A 20052-nucleotide genomic window follows, 5' to 3' on the forward strand; every position below is an offset into this window, starting at 1 on the left:
GTGAATTGCCTATTTCAGTGCTCCAGGTGCCATTGTCGGTGTTGTTAAAATGTAGCCGTTAACCCATCATGCAGCGTAGAGACTGTACTCACGTGGCCCAAAGCAACATGTTGTGCAACACTGATTGCCTTAGATCGATTGTTAGTGTAGCTATTAACACACTCAGGCTTGTTCAACAAGTTCTACCCAATCACAGGATTATATTTCATGGCAGACATTTGGTTTTGGGCCAGCATATCTACACTAACAATCAATCTACAGCAATCAGTCGAGCTCGTTGCATGACTCATTTATACTTGCTGGAAGCGACACATACATTCATACACAGGGACGCTTTCTCTGCAAACAAAAGGAATATGCTCAAGCCCCAGGTTTCTGTTTAACTGGCAGGGAGCTTGAGGAGCCTGGAGTTCCCTGTTACTTTCTCCATGGCAAATATCTTGGCCAATAAGAGTCGACTAGCCGACGAATCAGCACAACAATCTATACTGCAGGAGAAAAAGGCTGGCCGTTTGCCATTTGGTACCCTTGCCTTTATCCTGGTCAGTGAAAAACGAAAAGCAAAACACGAAAAGGGCAGCATGGTAGCATGGTGGTTAGCATAAATGCTTCACAGCTCCAGGGTCCCAGGTTCGGTTCCCGGCCGGGTCACTGTCTGTGCGGAGTCTGCACGTCCTCCCCGTGTGTGCGTGGGTTTCCTCCGGGTGCTCCGGTTTCCTCCCACAGTCCAAAGATGTGCGGTTTAGGTGGATTGACCATGCTAAATTGCCCGTAGTGTCCTAAAAAGTAAGGTTAAGGCGGGGGGGGGGTTGTTGAGTTACGGGTATAGGGTGGATACTTGGGTTTGAGTAGGGTGATCATTGCTCGGCACAACATCGAGGGCCGAAGGGCCTGTTCTGTGCTGTACTGTTCTACGTTCTACGTGGGTGGGTTTTCAGACATAATCCAATGTGCCGCTTCTTGCCCAGTGGATCCCCTTCTTGGGCAGTCCATCAGGGTTGAGGGTGACTTGCTTCCACTCCGGGAGCCGAGCGGGGGTGGGGGGGGGGGGTGTGGGGGGAGGGTTCTCCGGTGGCTGAATAGTCCCGATCCTGGATCCGCAGGCTCTGCCACAGGTTTTGCAGGTGGTGTTTGAGGAGGTGGGTGGGTGGGACGCCCTGGATTCTGCGCTCTCCTTCCACTGTTTATACTAGGCCTCCACGTGCTCCACCCTGCGACCCTCGAGGGGATTGGCGCCTTGGCGGATGCTTCTTCTCCAGCTGGTGGGTTATGAGGCAAGAAATTCCCACGTGTCGGTGGGGATGTTGCATTTATTTCGGGAAGCTTTCAGAGTGTCCTTGTTGCATTTCCTCTGCCCTCCTGCCATTGCGGAGCTCGGAGTAGGGCGCTTGTTTTGGCAGTCCTGTGTCGGGCAATTGGGCAATGTGGCCCGCCAATCACAGCTGTCCGAGTGTGACCAGTGCCTGGATACTGGGGTATTGACCTGGGAGAGGACACTCACGTTGATACACCTATCCTGCCATTGGATCTGCAGAATTTTGTGGAGGCAGCATTGGTTGGTGATATCTCTCCAGGGATCTGAGGTGTCTGCTGCACATTGTCCGTGTTTCTGATGCATACTGGAGGGCGGGGACAACAGCTGATCTGTAGACCATGAGCTTGGAGCTGGGTTTGAGGTCTCGGTCTTCGAATACTCTGTTCCTCAGGCATCTGAAGACTGCGCTGGCGCATTGGAGTCGATGTTGGATTTTGTCGTCAATGTCTGCTCGCACCGTAGAGGAGGCTCTTGAGGTCAGGGGAATGATCCACATTGCCCAAGGGCTTACCGTGGATCTTGATGGTCGGGGGACAGTTTTGCGTTGGAGGAGCGGCCTGGTAGAGAACCTTTATTTTCAGGATGTTTAGTCTGAGGCCCAATCTCTCACATACCTTGGTGAATGCTTTGATGATGGTTTGTATCTCCGTCTCTGAACGTGCGCACACTCGGGCGTCGTCTGCGTACCGCAGCTTGATGACAGAGGTTGGGGTGGTCTAGGTTCTGGCCTGGAGGCGTGGGAGTTTGAACAGTTTCCCACTTGTCCGATAAGTTAGCTCCACACCAGCGGAGAGCTACAGGGAGACGGGATATAGCGATACTGCAGGGAAGATGGAGACGAGCGTTTGTGCGATGGCGCAGCCCTGTTTGACCCTGGTTTGCAGCGTATTGGGTCTGTGGTGGTTCCATTGGTGAGAATCATGGCATACATGTCATCGTGGAGCAGCTGGAGGATGGTGACGAATTTCTGTAGGCAGCCGAATTTGAGGCTGATGCTCCACATCCGCTGTACATTCACATTCCAGTTAGCAATGATGTTGATTCATGATGTATAAAATGTTAGAACAGAAAGAATATGTACTTTACAGTCAGTGAAGTACTTTTTTAACTGCAATCACAGTTATAATGTGGGAAATACAGACATTTATTTGCTCACAGAAACAGCAATGCAATAATAACCAGATGATCCAATTTATTAATGTTGACTGGGGGATAAATATCAGCCAAGGATAGCTCCTATTGTCCTGTACAAAATAGTGTCATGGGATCATTTGGGAGGCTCGGTAGCACAGTGGTTAGCACTGCTGCCTCACAGCGCCAAGGACCCGGCCTCGGGTCACTGTTTGTGTGGAGTCTGCACATTCTCCCTGTGGGGCAACACGGTAGCATGGTGGTTAGCATAAATGCTTCACAGCTCCAGGGTCCCAGGTTCGATTCCCGGCTGGGTCACTGTCTGTGCGGAGTCTGCACGTCCTCCCCGTGTGTGCGTGGGTTTCCTCCGGGTGCTCCGGTTTCCTCCCACAGTCCAAAGATGTGCGGGTTAGGTGGATTGGCCATGCTAAATTGCCCGTAGTGTCCTAAAAAGTAAGGTTGGGGGGGGGGGGGTTGTTGGGTTACGGGTATAGGGTGGATACGTGGGTTTGAGTAAGAACATAACATAAGAACTAGGAGCAGGAGTAGGCCATCTGGCCCCTCGAGCCTGCTCCGCCATTCAATTAGATCATGGCTGATCTTTTGTGGACTCAGCTCCACTTTCCGGCCCGAACACCATAACCCTTAATCCCTTTATTCTTCAAAAAACTATCTATCTTTACCTTAAAAACATGTAATGAAGGAGCCTCAACTGCTTCACTGGGCAAGGAATTCCATAGATTCACAACCCTTTGGGTGAAGAAGTTCCTCCTAAACTCAGTCCTAAATCTACTTCCCCTTATTTTGAGGCTATGCCCCCTAGTTCTGCTGTCACCCGCCAGTGGAAACAACCTGCCCGCATCTATCCTATCTATTCTATAGGGTGATCATGGCTCGGCACAACATCGAGGGCCGAAGGGCCTGTTCTGTGCTGTACTGTTCTATGTTCTGTGTTCTCCCCGTGTCTGCGTGGGTTTCCTCCATGCTCCGGTTTCCTCCCACAAGTCCAAAGATGTGCAGCGTAGGTGGGTTGGCCGCGCTAAATTGCCCCTTCGTGTCCAAAAGGTTAGGCGGGGTTTCTTGATTAGGCATGGGCTTCCGTAGAGATCTACCATGCAGATTTAGTGGCACTTGTGAACACTAAAACTGAGTAGAAATTTGGGTTAAAACTTCTCGGGTGCAAATAAGAATCGTTTATTGCCTCTATTTGATTACAATTGAGAATGACTTAAATCTTATTCTCTAATATGTCCGGCATGCAAAAAGGACATAAAGAGAAGCAATTTGTACACAATTTAACGTTCAAAGTAATACAGAAATGGTTTCTTGCTTATGGCAAAACAGCTTGCATTCACTTCAAGAGTTAGAGTGGAAAAGTGAAAGTATAGAGACAGCGAATAGTTTTGATCAAACTATTCATGAATAATTCAGAGCTGGTTTAGCACACAGGGGCTGGTTTAACACACTGGGCTAAATCGCTGGCTTTTAAAGCAGGCCAGCAGCACGTTTCAATTCCCGTTCCAGCCTCCCCGAACAGGCGCCGGAATGTGGCGACTAGGGGCTTTTCACAGTAACTTCATTTGAAGCCTACTTGTGACAATAAGCGATTTTCATTTTATTTCATGAATAAAGATGGCCGTACAGACCCTCACAGTTATACAAAATCGTATCAGTCTTTAGCCACTATCTACACCCCTATGTAATCCTAATTGGTTTGGGTTAGAATCAAATGAGTTTGATTTGACGGTAAGCTGTCAATCTACAATGTGCAACATTAGTTTTAAATGTTTTATGTCCGAATACTTGTGCATGTTCTGGAATGCGATTCGCTGCTGTTATCGTGGCCAGTTTAAACTGGAGTTCTGCTGACTTAGCTGTTAGCCACATCGTAGACAATAGTGCCTTAATGTTGCTATGGTGCCTGCCCTGTCCATGGTTTCTACAGCTTAGGTGCAGACTCGATGGGCCGAATGGCCTCCTTCTGCACTGTAAATTATATGAATCTAAATTCTTTGATCATGTACATCCATCCGAAAGGGAAGATAGGTTTAAGATCTCCCGCCCCCTTAAACTCTGGGGCAAATTCTCCGCCAGCGGGATTCTCCGTTCTGTCGGCAGCGTACTCCTACCCATTGGCCAGCGGCAGGAACGGGGAATCCCGCTGCCAGCGATGATGCACCACCGAGCCGCTCGCGGCTGGGGAGCTGGTGAATTCACCCCCACCATCGCCTGGAGAACACTGTTGAAATCTAAGCCTGCACCATGCAGCTGAAAACTGATGGTAACTGAAGTAATAACTGGAGAATGTTTATACAAAACTTCCAAGTATATATGGCAGCTAATAATTTAAACAGTGTCTGAAGAAAGGAAAATAGCAATACTACTCAGAAGAGCAGGACATGAAGCTGTTGAAATCTGTAACTCCTTCAATTTCATGGAAGGTGAAGCCAAAACTAAATTTAAAGTGATTATCGCAAAATTTGAAGAACATTGTAAAAGTCAGTCTGGTGAACATAGAACAGTACAGCACAGAACAGGCCCTTGATGTTGTGCCAAGCAATGATCACCCTACTCAAACCCACGTATCCACCCTATACCCGTAACCCAACAACCCCCCCCTTAACCTTACTTTTTTAGGACACTACGGGCAATTTAGCATGGCCAATCCACCTAACCCGCACATCTTTGGACTGTGGGAGGAAACCGGAGCACCCGGAGGAAACCCACGCATGCACGGGGAGGACGTGCAGACTCCGCACAGACAGTGACCCAGCCGTGAACCGAACCTGAGACCCTGGAGCTGTGAAGCATTTATGCTAACCACCATGCTACCATGCTGGAGAAATGGTGAGCCCATCACTGATTTTATTACAGACCTCCAGGTACTAGCAGAAGTCCGTAATTATGCTGATTTCAGAGACGCTATGGTATTGGATCAACTAATTTATGGACTATCTGAAAAAAATTTGAGGGAAGAAGAACTTTCACAAAAAAAGTATTTAACATTAGAAATCGCTATACAAAAATGCTTTGCTTATAAAAAAAAACGTCAATACTTTGAGTCTTTACAAAGCCAGAATCATTATCTAGAAAACAAAATCCGTGAAAATGGCGCCAATACTCACCACGAGGCAGAGGCAGAATCTCACTCAATGCAACAGCACTTTTTGATTGGCAGCCATCTTGAGCGAGAGCGTTCCGGCCAGTGCGCACATGCGCACCACCCTAAAAGACGCAAACCAGCGAAACAGTGTTCTGCGCATGCTCAAGAAGCCACGCAGGCGCAGTTGCGAAAAGAGTGCACAGTAAAGGAATTGCGCATGCGCAATCGAGCCCTCCGCATGACGTCACGAGCGGCATGATGTCAGAGGACCCGGACCACGCCCACTTAAAAAGGACATGCACAAAAATTGAAAAAAAGAAATTTAAAGCTGCAAAACCCAATTTTCTTACCTCAAAAGCTAGAACAATCAGCAGTTGAAAATAACTTTCACAACACCCTGGCACAAGCACCCTGCACCACCCAAACTGAAGAGCACAATGACAACTCCAAAACAAAAAGAGATGATTTGTTTATCGAACAATACACACAATACTACTCAGACATGGCTGTGTTATTCGTATATGCTGATCACAGCATCAGCAACACGGCTGCACAGCTCAACACGACTTACTCATGGTAGATTAATCCAATACCATGATGCCATGGCAGATTGTCGATACATTGGATGACAGCAACCTGTCAAATACCCAAGAAGAAGACGACGCCACACAGAGAGTGATGAAAGACTCCACAGCGAGATCATTGCATGACTCCACACAGAGAGCGATGAAAGACTCCACAGTGAAACCACTGCATACTCCACACAGAGAGCAATGAAAGACTCCACAGAGAGAGCGATACAAGCCTCCACAGAGAGCTCGTTGACAGACTCCAAAATGGAAGCAATGAAAGACTCCATAGCCAAGTCCATGCATGAACAAGACCATGAAGGTCTATCAAGCTTATTTGAGCCACCAGAAAAAGACTATGAAAGTCTACCCAGCTCATTTAACCAACAAGAAGACACTGAATGTCTACCCTGAATGTATGTGAGACAAGTGACGAAGAAATCACAATTCCCATACAGGATGTGCAGGATCACAGTGAGACTGACAGATCTCAGCTCGTCTGCACAGAAGGACTCAACAATCAGAGGAGGGCTACTCATGAGTCCAGAGAGACCATGTCAAATGAAATCGTGAAGATTTTGACTCCAGAAGAGGAGCACCAAGAGTCCAGAGGGACCACGTCAATAGAAATCTTGAAGATTTTGACTCCAGAAGAGGAGCAGCAAGACCCACAAGAGAATGAAATCATGATGATTTTGACTCCAAAAGAGGAACACCACAAAATCAATGATGATCAAGTGAACCAGAAATGACTCGAGAAGAGGAGTACCAAGGAAGCAAAGAAGAGGAATCAAATCCACCACAAATGACAGTCACCAACATCAATGCAACATCAGATCATTCTCATAATTCTCAAGAAGAAACGTTCAATGTAACAGATACCACAACGGACACTGACACCAATAACTGTGAAAATGACTCAAATCATCCACACGGAACACTCATTGAACACAACAAGAACAACAAACACCACAAGATGCACAGCAGAAGCAAGAACAACAACAGCAACAACAAGGACAACAAGACGCATAACAGAATCAACAAGCACGACAAGAAAAACAACAAGAACAGCAATGAAAACAACAAAAACAGAAACAACACGCATGACAAGAAAAATGGCAAGAACAACAGCAAAAACAACAAAAACAGAAACAACAAGCACGACAAAAACAACAAAAACAACAAAGACAGAAACGACAGAAACAACAACAATGAAACAACGACCAGTTCAACACGGCACAACTCTGTACATGAAGGACAATGCCACAGCACAGTGCAAAACAATGACAAGACTACAAACATGCCATGGCATGACAAAAAATGTCACAAATTTACATCTGCTCCAGAACCAGCAAGCACACCAGCTTTCAAGGCAGGTGCCACACTAGATCAATACCGCAAGCACAGGAAAAAGTCCAGGTCAGACAACAAAGATGACAGACAGCATCAATACCGCAAGCACAGGAAAAAGTCCAGGTCAGACAACGGTGTAACATAGAATCGCTACCACAAGCATAGAGAAAAAGAAAAGAAAGTCTAAATCAGACAACAAAGTGATTCGACCATTCGAACACCTCATGATGACTTGTTGGCCACTCAAATGCAAGAATACTGATAACGCTCACAAACAGGTGACAACATCAACATCACCACTTCGACAACAGAAGAAGAAAGCAACTCAACTGAACAAATTCATAATTTGGGCTCAATTTTTTTCATTAAGATTGGACTCATTAATATTAATTGGCTTTGTATAATCATCAATATTATCACAACTTGTACATAACATCATTTGACTACCAGTTTCAAGCAAACGTGAAGAAAAACCTAAGAGACTAAATGTATTAACATTTGACTGATTAAGTCATTGATTTTACATAATGTATTTGCAAACTGCATCCATTATGTTTGTTCAATTTTCTTTACCACATATAGAAAATATGTAACACAAGAAAAAAAAGGGGATGTAGTGATCTCTATATGTGCATGCACATAAGGGGTTAATGTGCAATCAGTAGCATCACATGATCACTAGAGGGCCGGACCAATGGGGGTATGAAAAGCAACCACATTGTGTCTCTCCCTCTCTCTTGGGTGCACTGTGACCATGGCAATATCAGATTAGTTCAGATGGCTAGTGGAGTTACGTATAGTTACTATAATCATAGAATCATAGAATTTACAGTGCAGGAGGAGGCCATTCAACCCATCGGGTCTGCACCGGCACTTGGAAAGAGCACCCTACTTAAGCCCACACCTCCACCCTATCCCCATAACCCATAACCCAGTAACCCCACCCAACACTAAGGGCAATTTTGGACTCGAAGGACGATTTATTACGGCCAATCCACCTAACCTGCACATCTTTGGACTGTGGGAGGAGACCGGAGCACCCGGAGGAAACCCACACAGACACGGGGAGAACGTGCAGACTCTGCACAGACAGTGACCCAAGGCGGGAATCGAATCTGGGACCCTGGAGCTGTGATGCAATTGTGCTAACCACTGTGCTACCATGCTGCCCTGTAGTTAGATCTTGTTGACCTTATCACTAATATCAAGGTTAAAGTAAAGAACTCATGCAATTATTGTTATAGTTACTCAATAAGCCTTTTGTTGCTACTGGACGAGTTTGAGTCTTCTTCATCGAGATTCAGAAGACCTCATCATCAACCAAGAATTGAGTAGCACATGTTACCTACCACACAGGTAACAAAACAAGGTGCTCTTTCTAAGGGCTGGTGCAGACCTGATGGGCCGAATGACCTTCTTCTGCACTGTAAATTCTATGATTCTATGAACAGCACTTGGTATGAGAATGATAGGTTTGCTCGCTCCTAACAATTTGCAACAACCCACACACCCATTCTGTTCCATCATTGGTGACTCAATCAGCGATTATCAATATGATTGACAAAAGTTCATTGATAGGAAAATTCTAGTTCTCTCCTCACACATGTTGTCAGATGTGCTGAACATTTCCAGTATTTTCTGTTTTTTTATTTCAGATTTGTCGCATCCGCAGTCTTTAACTTTTATTTAACGCGATTCTTGCACTTATCACTTTGTTATGAGTTTTATGAGATGCTTATGTTGTAAAATGTCTCCTTAAGTTTAAGGTAAAATAGACAGTCTCAATTGGCATCGTACTAAACTGATGACAGAGACAAGCCCACGTGATCTGGCTGACCATAGGTAAATAAATCCAGTTTGAAATCTATTGGAAATCAAGCGACAATTTTCCACATCCTGACACAGACAAAGAGACAGCTGCTCATAGGAGACACAGATACCCAGAGACATGGAGGGAAAGACACACATAAGAGAAGCCTTCAACGGTGCAGCACTCCCTCAGTACTCCCTCAGTACTGCGGCAGGAGCTTCAACCTTGATTTCTTCAGTCATAGAACATAGAACATAGAACAGTACAGCACAGAACAGGCCCTTCGGCCCTCAATGTTGTGCCGAGCCATGATCACCCTACTCAAACCCACGTATCCACCCTATACCCGTAACCCAACAACCCCTCCCTTAACCTTACTTTTATTAAGACGCTACGGGCAATTTAGCATGGCCAATCCACCTAACCCGCACATCTTTGGACTGTGGGAGGAAACCGGAGCACCCGGAGGAAACCCACGCACACAGGGGGAGGACGTGCAGACTCCACACAGACAGTGACCCAGCCGGGAATCGAACCTGGGACCCTGGAGCTGTGAAGCATTTATGCTAACCACCATGCTACCCTGCTGCCCTGCATGTCCTGGAGTTAGACTTCAATCCTGAACCTTATTGGCAAGAGCGCGACGCACTGAGCGAGAGTTGACTTTGCAAGGTGCTTGATCAGAGAGACCTTTCCTTTTTCAGGAACGTAACTACCCCAATTCGTATCTGACGGAAGGAAATCTGCTATACAACGTCTATGATCTCTTCCTCGCTGGCACCGAGAGCACAACGTCTACTCTTTGCTGGGGCCTTCTATACATGATGGCTTACCCAGACATACAAGGTAAATCCGAGCTTCCAACACAACGTAGAGCGGTATTCAATGAGGATTCTGAAAAATCAATAGCATAATCAAGAACATTACTTTTTTTATGATTCTTCCATGGGATGCGAGCATCTCTGGCTAGGCCAGCATTTACTGCCCGTCCCTAATTATCCTTGAGAAGGTGGTGGTGAGCCGCCTTCTGGAACTGCTGTAGCCCATGAAAGCCTCATCGATGAAGTTCAATTTTTCTGTGACAGGACTTCATTTATATAATAATAATAATCATGATGTTTATTAGCGTCATAAGTAGGCTTACAGAACGCTGCAATGAAGTTACTGTGAAAAGCCCCTAGTCGCCACACTTCTGGCGCCTGTTCGGGTACACAGATGGAGAATTCAGAATGTCCAATTCACCTAACAAGCACGTCTTTCGGGACACGTGGGAGGAAACCGGAGCACCCGGAGGAAACCCACGCAGGCACAGGGAGAATGTGCAGACTCCGCGCAGACAGTGAGCCAAGCAGGAATCGAACTAAGCCATAAAATGTGATTAATAAGGCATTGACACTTGATCCCCATAGTCCTTATTTCCTTCTGTGAAGCAACAGTGCTAACCACTGTGCTACCGTGCCGCCGGATACCCCAGAAAGCTCGCCAACGCACTTTACAGCCAATGAAGACCAGTTAGTCTGCATCCACTGTTGTAATGTAAGAGACATGCCAGCTCATTTCTGCCCAGCAAGTTCCCACAAATAACAACGTGATAATGACCAGCTAATCTTTTTGTTTAATAGTGATTGAGAGTTAAATATTGGGCAGGGCGGTGGGAAGAACGCTTCCACTCTTCTTCATAACAGTGTCATGGAGATGGTTTGATGGCCTCCTAAGAGGTTAGACAGGGCCTTGGTTTTAACGTTTCATCTGAAAGACAGCACATTTGACAGTGCAATACTTTCTCAGTGTTGGCACCGGAGCATCAGTCAAATCTTTGGAAAGGGGCAAGAACCCACAAACTTCTGAATCAGAGGTCAGAGTGTTACCCAGAGGTCAGAGTGTTACTCAGCGGTCAGAGTGCTTCCCCGAGGTCAGAATGATACCCTGAGGTCAGAGTGCTTCCCTGAGGTCAGAGTGCTTCCCTGAGGTCAGGGTGCTTCCCAGGGGTCAAAGTGCGACTCACCGAGTCGCAGATCTCACTACTCCTCATAGGCTACGTCTGTGGGCAGCCTGGGAGAAAATGGCACTGTAGCACAATGGTTGGCATTGTTGCTTCGCAGCGCCAGTGTCCCAGGTTTGATTCCCGGCTTGGGTCACTGTCTGTGCGGAGTCTGCACGTTCTCCCCGTGTCTGCGTGGGTTTCCTCCGGGTGCTCCGGTTTCCTCCCACAAGTCCCGAAAGACGTGCTTGTTAGGTGAATTGGACATTCTGAATTCTCCCTCTTTGTACCCGAACAGGCGCCGGAATGTGGCGACTAGGGCCTTTTCACAGTAACTTCATTGCAGTGTTAATGTAAGCCGACTTGTTTCAATAACGATTATTAACAAAAATATTTGGCGCAAATCGGGTGGTGCCCTGAATTAAATGTGGTACTGTGGTAATGTTTTCCTACTGTGGGTCAATTTGTTAACGCTGCAAAAGTTTTACAGGCACAAAAATGGGCTCCTAAAATCTAAAATATTTTGGGATTGCTGGGTCCACGCATTTCCACATCAGCTTCGGAATTCACCAGCCCTGGGAATTCTTTTCTCACTTTCAGTGCACCCCCGCCCGTAGGTTTCCGAGCAATGGGAATTCTTCAATGGGAAATCCCATTGACAAGCAGCGGGAGCAGAGAATTCCGCCGGCGGCAAACAGCGCAGCGCCGAGAAACACGCGGCTGGGAGAACCGGAGATCCCAGCCCCAAAACTGTGCCCCCCCCCCCCCCCCACCACCATATTGGTAAGGGTATGCAGGATAGGTGTCCACAGCTTGGGTCTTGAATCAGGTGTTTGGCTCTATGCTTAGGTAAATAGGAGGCCTAACACCTGCTTGCTACCATTTCTTGACATTGGACATTTAACGCAGCCAATGGAGAACTAAATGCTTCAGTGTAACCAATTCTTTAGGAAGTCTCTCAAGATTCTTCATGACTTTGAGCACCCCTGTTCAATCTCCTTTGAACCTCTAAGGAGAACAATCCTCGTTTCTCCGGTCTCTATTCACAACTGACGTCTTTCATCCCTGGCACCACTCCAGTAAATCCCTTCAGTACCCTCTCTGAGGTCTTGATAAGGCTTCCTGGAGAGACGCGCCAGGATCGGGAGGCAGTGGGCGAAATTTTCCGTGGAGCCAATGGCCCAGCATCCCTGGGGTAATAGTCGGGCACAGCCCCGAGCTGACTCTCTGGTCGGTGGGCCTTTACTTGGCTCAAACGTGGAGGAGACATGCCAACCAATCTCAATGGCCCGCAGCTGTCCAGGCCCAGTAGCACCACCAATGGCCAATCCTGGGACTGCAGGCAATGAGGCAATCCTCTCACGGGGTCAGGTGAAAACTCTACTGGGGCTAGTCTGGCAGGCCCTGGTGAGGGAGTTGGAGGGCAAAGTTCAAGAGGTCAAATAGGGGGTGAAACATGGGATTGAAGTTCCATTGGGTGTGTGGGGGGTGGGTGGGGGGGGGGGGGGGGGGGTGGGGGGGCTCCGTTGGGTCAGTGTGTCCGAACAGGAGCGACACACCCCAGCCCCATCCCCAAACACAGCTCAGGGAGTGGACACTCGCCAGTTCTGGTAGGTTACCAGGAGCAGGAGGAGGAAGCCATTCATTGGCCACTTGAGTGCCTCAATGGTTGCAACGTTGGGGGAGTGGGGTGGATTTGGAGCCTCTCCTGACAGTGGCGAAATTCCAATGGGGATGGGTGGGCAACAGGCGATGGCACCTGATTTCACGCCACTTCCTTCCGCATACCAACTCACTCTTGAGGCCTAATAATCCGGCCAATGCTTCTGACCCGGCTGACTACTCGCTGAACCATCAGCAGTGATCGAAAAACAGGGGAAATGGCGGCAGGGATTCAATAGAACTGATAGGCCTTCTCCTCGCTACCCGTGTCTGGTTTAGTGTGGCCTTAATCTCCTCAGATCTGTCCAGAAGCCAATTGAATGGCCTGGGAAATGAGCAGCCCAAATCATTTTGTTGTTTTGTTTTGCAGAGAAGTGTCAGAAGGAGATCGACAAGGTGATTGGCAAGTCCCGTGCCCCATTGCTGACTGACAGGCCCAACATGCCGTATACCAATGCTGTTATTCATGAGGTTCAACGGTTTGGGAACTTAGCTCCATTTGCAGTCAGCCATGCAACAACGCAAGACACTAAATTTATGGGGTACACATTGAAAAAGGTAGTCCTTCTTTCTCATACTGTGCTTTTCTCTGATTATCATTATCATTGACTATTTTGATTAACATGATAACACGGGCTGTGCGGTGCATGGACAGTCCACCCTGACCCCTCCCCTCCCACCCCCTCCTCCCTCCCCCCTCACCCAAAGTCAAAGGTGCCGTTGAGCCAAGCCAGCCACTCCCCGGCAGCCGTAACACCCTGCGGCAAGGCTACACCCGCCTGCCGGTGCCACTAACTGGCCAGGACCTCCCACCCTCAGGAACTGCCAGCCAATCATGGTGGCCGGCAGCTCCAGCAGTCCCAGCAGCGCCTAAACCGTATTTAGTGGCCGCTGCCGGAACTGCAAGGAGGCCCAAGAAGAAGGCCCAACGCATCCCGGAGAAAGGTAAGTCTGGGGTATTGGGCGAGGGAGGGGGGGTGCTTGGGCAGTTTAGGGAGGGGATCATGCGAGGGGGTGGGTTTCGGCAAGAAGGCAGCTTGGAACACGGGGATCCCAGCAGGCTCACTTCTCCCTGCCTTGCCAGGTTGAATCTTCCTCTGAAAATTGTTCCACAATAGCCAGGATATTCCAGCACCTATTTTCACCAGAAATATCCACCTTGGTTACTCCACAAGTCCCCTCAGTCCTGTTGCCTTCCTTCCAAACAGATGACCAACGTTTGCAAGTCTTCTGTTTAGATAGAGATAGATAGAGAAATACAGCACAGAACAGGCCCTTCGGCCCACGATGTTGCACCAAACCTTTGTCCTAGGTTAATAATAGCATTTTGGACACTAAGGGCAATTTTTCATGGCCAATCCACCCAACCTGCACATCTTTGGACTGTTAGTTGTAAACACAAAAATCAGTTCACCCGCTCTTCACGGCAGTAGCTGCTTTCTTGTGTGTCTTTCTTTCTCTCTCCCATGTCTCTGGGTATCTGTGGCTGCTAAAAGCAGATGTCTCTTTGTCTGTGACAGGATGTGAAAATTGTCGCTTGATTTCCAATAGGTTTCAGACTGGGTTTATTTCCCCATAGCCAACCAGATCATATGGGCCTGTCTCTGAGGAGAGGCGATGCCAACCCACAATATCTGTTTCATTTTAAATTTAAGGAGACACTTGATTTAATTTCATTTCATTTCACTTGACAACATGTGTATCTCATAAAGCTCGTCACAACATGGAAGAACCGCGTTGAAATCGAAGCGAAATATACGGGTGCTAGGAATCTGAAATAAAGTAACAGGAAATGCCGGAAACGTTCGACAGGTTAGACAACATGCGTGAAGAGGGAAGTAGATTTTTCCTGTCAACGACTTCTTGTCAGTCATATTGAAAAGCTGGCTCATTCTCTGCCAATGATGGAACACAATGAGGGCGGAGGGTGTTGCAAAATTATTATGACGAGAAAACCCATCACTCTCACGTGGGCTGGATTCTCCATCGGCGGGATTCTCCGTTTCGCCGGCAGCGCACTCACGCCCCCGGATTTCCCGATGGCCTGGCGCCGCCCACAATGGGAAACCCCATTGGCTGGCTGCCGGGACGGAGAATCCCGCTTCTGGCGGGGGTGCGCCGCACCAGAAAACACTGGGCCAGCATTTGTTGCCCGTCCCGAATTGCTCTTGAGTTGCTGTGGATCGGGAGTCGCATGTAGGCCAGACCGGGTAAGGACGACAGATTTCCCAAAGGACTTCAGTGAGCCAGATGGGTTTCTACGACATAGAACATAGAACAGTACAGCACCGAACAGGCCCTTCGGCCCTCGATGTTGTGCCGAGCAATGATCACCCTACTCAAACCCACGTATCCACCCTATACCCGTAACCCAACAACCCCCCCCCCTTAACCTTACGTTATTCGGACACTACGGGCAATTTATCATGGCCAATCCACCTAACCCGCACATCTTTGGACTGTGGGAGGAAACCGGAGCACCCGGAGGAAACCCACGCACACACGGGGAGAACGTGCAGACTCCGCACAGACAGTGACCCGGCCGGGAACTGAACCTGGGACCCTGGAGCTGTGAAGCATTTATGCTAACCACCATGCTACAATCGACAATGGTTTCATGGTCTTCGTTAGACTTTTAATTCCAGATTCTTTTTTTATTGAGTTCGAATTTCAACATCTGCAGCGGTGGGATTCGAACCCAGGTCCCCAGAGCATGACTCTGGGTCTCTGGTTTACTAATCCAGTGACAATACCTCTACACCACCGCCTCCCCACAACAGTGTTTTCCCTGAGACGACGTTTCAGGGGGGCGTTTTTCACAATATCCATCATTAGAGAATGTAGGCCATGGAGTCAATATTATGCACAAGAGCTGTATGTGCTATCTCTGCTTAACGATGTACCTCAAAGCTGTTTCTGATGTCGTTCTAGGGGACTATTGTTCTGATAAACCTGTCGTCGGTCATGTTTGAAGAGTCCCAATGGAAACATCCAAACCAGTTCAATCCTGAGAACTTCCTGACTGAAAATGGAGAATTTTTCCAACCAGATGCATTCATTCCATTTTCAATGGGTGAGTTGCCCGGCTGAAATGCCGATTTGAGATCATTTATTTCATTTTCACTTACGGGGATGTGGGCGTCGCTGGCTGGGCCTAGCATTCATTGCCCTTCCCACGTTACCCTTCAGACGGTGGGGGCGAGCGGCCATCTTGAACCACGGCAGCCCCTGAGGTGTAGGTACACCCTCAGTGCTGTTAGGGAGGGAGATCCGTGATTTTGGCCCGACCACAGTGAAGGAACAGCTGATATATTTCCAAGTCGGGATGTTGAGTGGCTTTGCAGGGAAATTCCAGGCGATGGTGTTCCCTGGTGTCTGCTGCCCTCATCCTTCTAGATGGTAGCGGTCGTGGGTTTGGAAGGTGCTGCCTTAATTAGTTTGATTTTCCCATGGGGCCTCCAGATGGGCCATTAAAGATGGTTAGGCACAGTGTAAAAAACCGCTAAAGGTGGAAACGCAAAGGTTTGTGGATCCCCAGTCTTTAAGCATTCTCTTGCCAATTTTGCCTTATTTTGGAGTGTTGAGTGTTGTGGGTGAGCTAGGACCTGCTAACAAGAGAAGTTTTTTGAAATGAGGCAGGATTTTCCCTCCAGACTTCGGGGCGCGTGACGCCAAAGAAAGCTGGTGTCAGTACCAAGTACGACGTTGGTAACAGTCAGCTGGCAGTGATGATCCCTGAGTTAGGCAGCTGATAGCTGGAGCTCAGGCTCGCCCTGTAATTATGTGTGGAATGCAAGTTCTCAAAGCTGGACGCTCAATAATAATAATAATAATTGCCTTCTTGTCACAAGTAGGCTTCAATGAAGTTACTGTGAAAAGCCCCTAGTCGCCACATTCCAGGGCCTGTTGGGGAGGCTGGAACGGGAATTGAACCCGCGCTGCTGGTCGCGTTGTGCATTACAAGCCAGCTGTCTTAGCCCACTGTGCTAAACCAGCCCCTTCGCGGGGAGCTGGCCGCACTCTTCTGCCACTGGGAGGCTGCCTCGACAGGAGCCTGGTGGCCAATTGGTTCAAGTCGGCTTGAAGGAGCCCAGTTGGCTACCCACCGCTTGCGGATAGCTAGCCCTGCCGCTTGGCGTGAGGGCAGGAAACTGACGTGCCAGCGGGTGACCCAGATCTTCGCAGCCGCCATCCTCCATGGTCTCCGCCACGGGGGAGGGGGCGGGGGGGAGGAATGGGGAACTCAAAATCCTGCCCGTGTTGTGATCGCCATGAGCTACCCCTAAGCTTTATTCAGCAAAGCATCTTCAATCTTGATTCGCCGATAGGTCTACGAGCGTGTCTTGGGGAAAAACTGGCCAAGATGGAACTCTTCCTGTTCTTCACCTCGCTCCTTCAGAACTTCCAGTTTCGCTGGCCTGACAGAACCTCCTCTCCGGACCTGAAAGGCTTGTATAAAATCCTTTTAACTCCGCAGCCGTATAAGATGCAAGTCAGCTGCAGGAATTAGGCGTCAAACGATGACCTGTGACCTCAGGTTAATGCAGTGGCGATGAGGTGGGGCTAGCCTTACTGAAGGCTGGCGGTGAGGTTAATCTTAAATATGTAACTATTTAGGTTACAACATCAGTGACGTAAGATTGCATGACAACAAAGTATGTTGAGAGATAATTCTATGTAGAGCTGAGCCTTGTACTATACATACCATATATAGTTCAATAAAAGGTTGATTTTACCAACTACTTTGCTTCCCGTGGTATCTGTAAATCCAAACTATGAACAACCTAATCTTAGACCCACAACAATGATTGTAGTGATCTCTGTATGTGCATGTACATAAGGGGTTAATGTGTAATCAGTGGCACCACATGATCACTAGAGGGCCGGACCAACGGGTACAAAGGCAACCACATTGTGTCTCTCTCTCTCTCTCTCTTTTGGATGAACTGTGACAACGGCAGGAGAATCAGATTAGCTCAGATGGTTAGTGTAGTTACTGTAGTTAGATCTTGTCAACCTAGTATCAATGTTAAAGCACAGAACTCATGCAATTATTGTTACAGTTACTCAATAAACCTTTTGTTACCACTGGACGAGTTTGAGTCTTCTTCATCGAGATTCAGGAGACCTCATCAGTAACCAAGGTTTGAGTAACGTAGTATATGGTTTGGTCCAGTGTATATCAAGATAATACAGGAGTGTAATAATACATGGTACCAGGTGGGCAGTATGGTAGCATGGTGGTTAGCATAAATGCTTCACAGCTCCAGGGTCCCAGGTTCAATTCCTGGCTGGGTCACTGTCTGTGCGGAGTCTGCACGTCCTCCCCGTGTGTGCGTGGGTTTCCTCCGGGTGCTCCGGTTTCCTCCCACAGTCCAAAGATGTGCGGATTAGGTGGATTGGCCGTGCTAAATTGCCCTTAGTGTCAAAGTAAGGTTAATGGGGGGGGGGGGGGGGTTACTGGTGTAGGGTGGATACGTTAGGCTTGTGTAGGGTGATCATTGCTCGGCACAACATCGAGGGCCGAAGGGCCTGTTCTGTGCTGTACTGTTCTATGTTCTATGTATGTTGGCTTTAACAGAATTAGTTAGATTAGGTTAGGCAAAAAGAGAGAAAAATTCAGACCGGATATTCGACTGTGGAAGACTTCGCAGCAGATGGATCCTCAACGACTAAACGATTTGATGGACCACGTTCAAGTATAAATGCAGCTGAAAACTGACGGTAACTTAAGTAATAACTGGAAAATGTTTATACAAAAGTTCCAAGTATATATTGCAGCTAATGATTTAAACACAGTCTCTGAAAAAAAGGAAAATAGCAATACTACTCAGAATAGCACGACATGAAGATATCGAGATTGATAACTCCTTTAATTTCTTGGAAGGTGAAGGCAAAACTAAATTTAAAGTGATTATTGCAAAATTTGAAGAACATTGTAAAAGTCAGTCTGGTGAGATGCTGGAAAGATTTATCTTTTTGCATAGATGCCAGAGAAATGGAGAGCCCATCACTGATTTTATTACAGACCTCAAGTTAATAGCACAAGGCTGTAGTTATGCTGATTTCAGAGACACTATGATAATGGATCAATTAATTTATGAAATGAAAATCGCTTATTGTCACGAGTCGGCTTCAATGAAGTTACTGTGAAAAGCCCCTAGTCGCCACATTCCGGCACCTGTCCGGGGAGGCTGGTACGGGAATCGAACCGTGCTGCTGGCCTGCCTGGTCTGCTTTAAAAGCCAGCGATTTAGCCGAGTGAGCTAAACCAGCCCCTGGACTACCTGATAAAAATTTGAGGGAAGAACTTTCACAATATAAGTAGCTAACACTAGAAATCGCTATACAAAAATGCCTTGCTTTTGAACAAAATCAATACCGCAAGCACAGGAAAAATTCCAGTTCAGACAACAAAGATGACATACAGATTCAATACCGCAAGCACCTGAAAAAGTCCAGGTCAGACAACAAAGATGCAACACAGAATCGCTACCACAAGCATAGAAACAAATGTCAAAATCAGACAACAGAATGTTTCGACCATTCGAACACCTCATGACGACGTCTTGGTTACTTAAACACAAGAACACTGACGACGTTCACAAAGAAATTACAACACTAACATCACCACGTCAACAACAGAAGAAGAAAGCAACTCAACCGAATAAATTCATAAAGTTGGACTCATCAATTTTTTATTAAGATTGGACTCAGAAATATTAATTTTGGCTTTGTATAATCATCAATATCATCATAACTTGTAAATAACATCATTTATCTACCTGTTTCAAGCAAACAAAAAAAAACCTAAGAAACGAAATGTATTAACATTTGACTGATTAACTCATTGATTTTACGTAACTGCATCCATTATGTTTGTTCAATTTTCTTTACAACATACAGAAAATATGTAACACAAGAAAAAAAGGGGATGTAGTGATCTCTGTATGAGCATGTACATAAGGGGTTAATGTGTACTCAGTAGCACCACATGATCACTAGAGGGCCGGACCAACGGGAGTATGAAAAGCAACCAAATTGTGTCTCTCCCTCTCTCTTGGGTGCACTGTGACCAGGGCAATATCAGATTCGGCCCATTGAGTCTGCACTGACCCTCCGGAAGTG

At 47.3% G+C, this 20052-nt stretch overlaps 1 protein-coding gene across 2 annotated transcripts in view; it reads left to right on the forward strand.

The window, feature by feature from the left end:
- LOC119956462 (cytochrome P450 2J2-like) overlaps positions 1 to 19027 on the forward strand; it is a 35440-nt gene extending 16413 nt beyond the window's left edge. The window contains exons 6-9 of one of the 2 annotated variants that reach the window (XM_038783730.1): positions 9986 to 10127; positions 13295 to 13482; positions 15856 to 15997; positions 17253 to 17666. In XM_038783730.1, coding sequence (XP_038639658.1) covers positions 9986 to 10127; positions 13295 to 13482; positions 15856 to 15997; positions 17253 to 17434 — 654 coding nt within the window. In that variant the 3' untranslated portion in view covers positions 17435 to 17666. Of the gene's footprint in view, positions 1 to 9985; positions 10128 to 13294; positions 13483 to 15855; positions 15998 to 17252; positions 17667 to 18911 lie in introns of those variants that run through there. The other variant, XM_038783731.1, reaches the window with a different exon arrangement.
- Positions 19028 to 20052: the final 1025 nt, after the last annotated feature.

Source organism: Scyliorhinus canicula, chromosome 23, assembly GCF_902713615.1.
Source record: "Scyliorhinus canicula chromosome 23, sScyCan1.1, whole genome shotgun sequence".
Taxonomy (NCBI): Eukaryota; Metazoa; Chordata; class Chondrichthyes; order Carcharhiniformes; family Scyliorhinidae; genus Scyliorhinus; species Scyliorhinus canicula.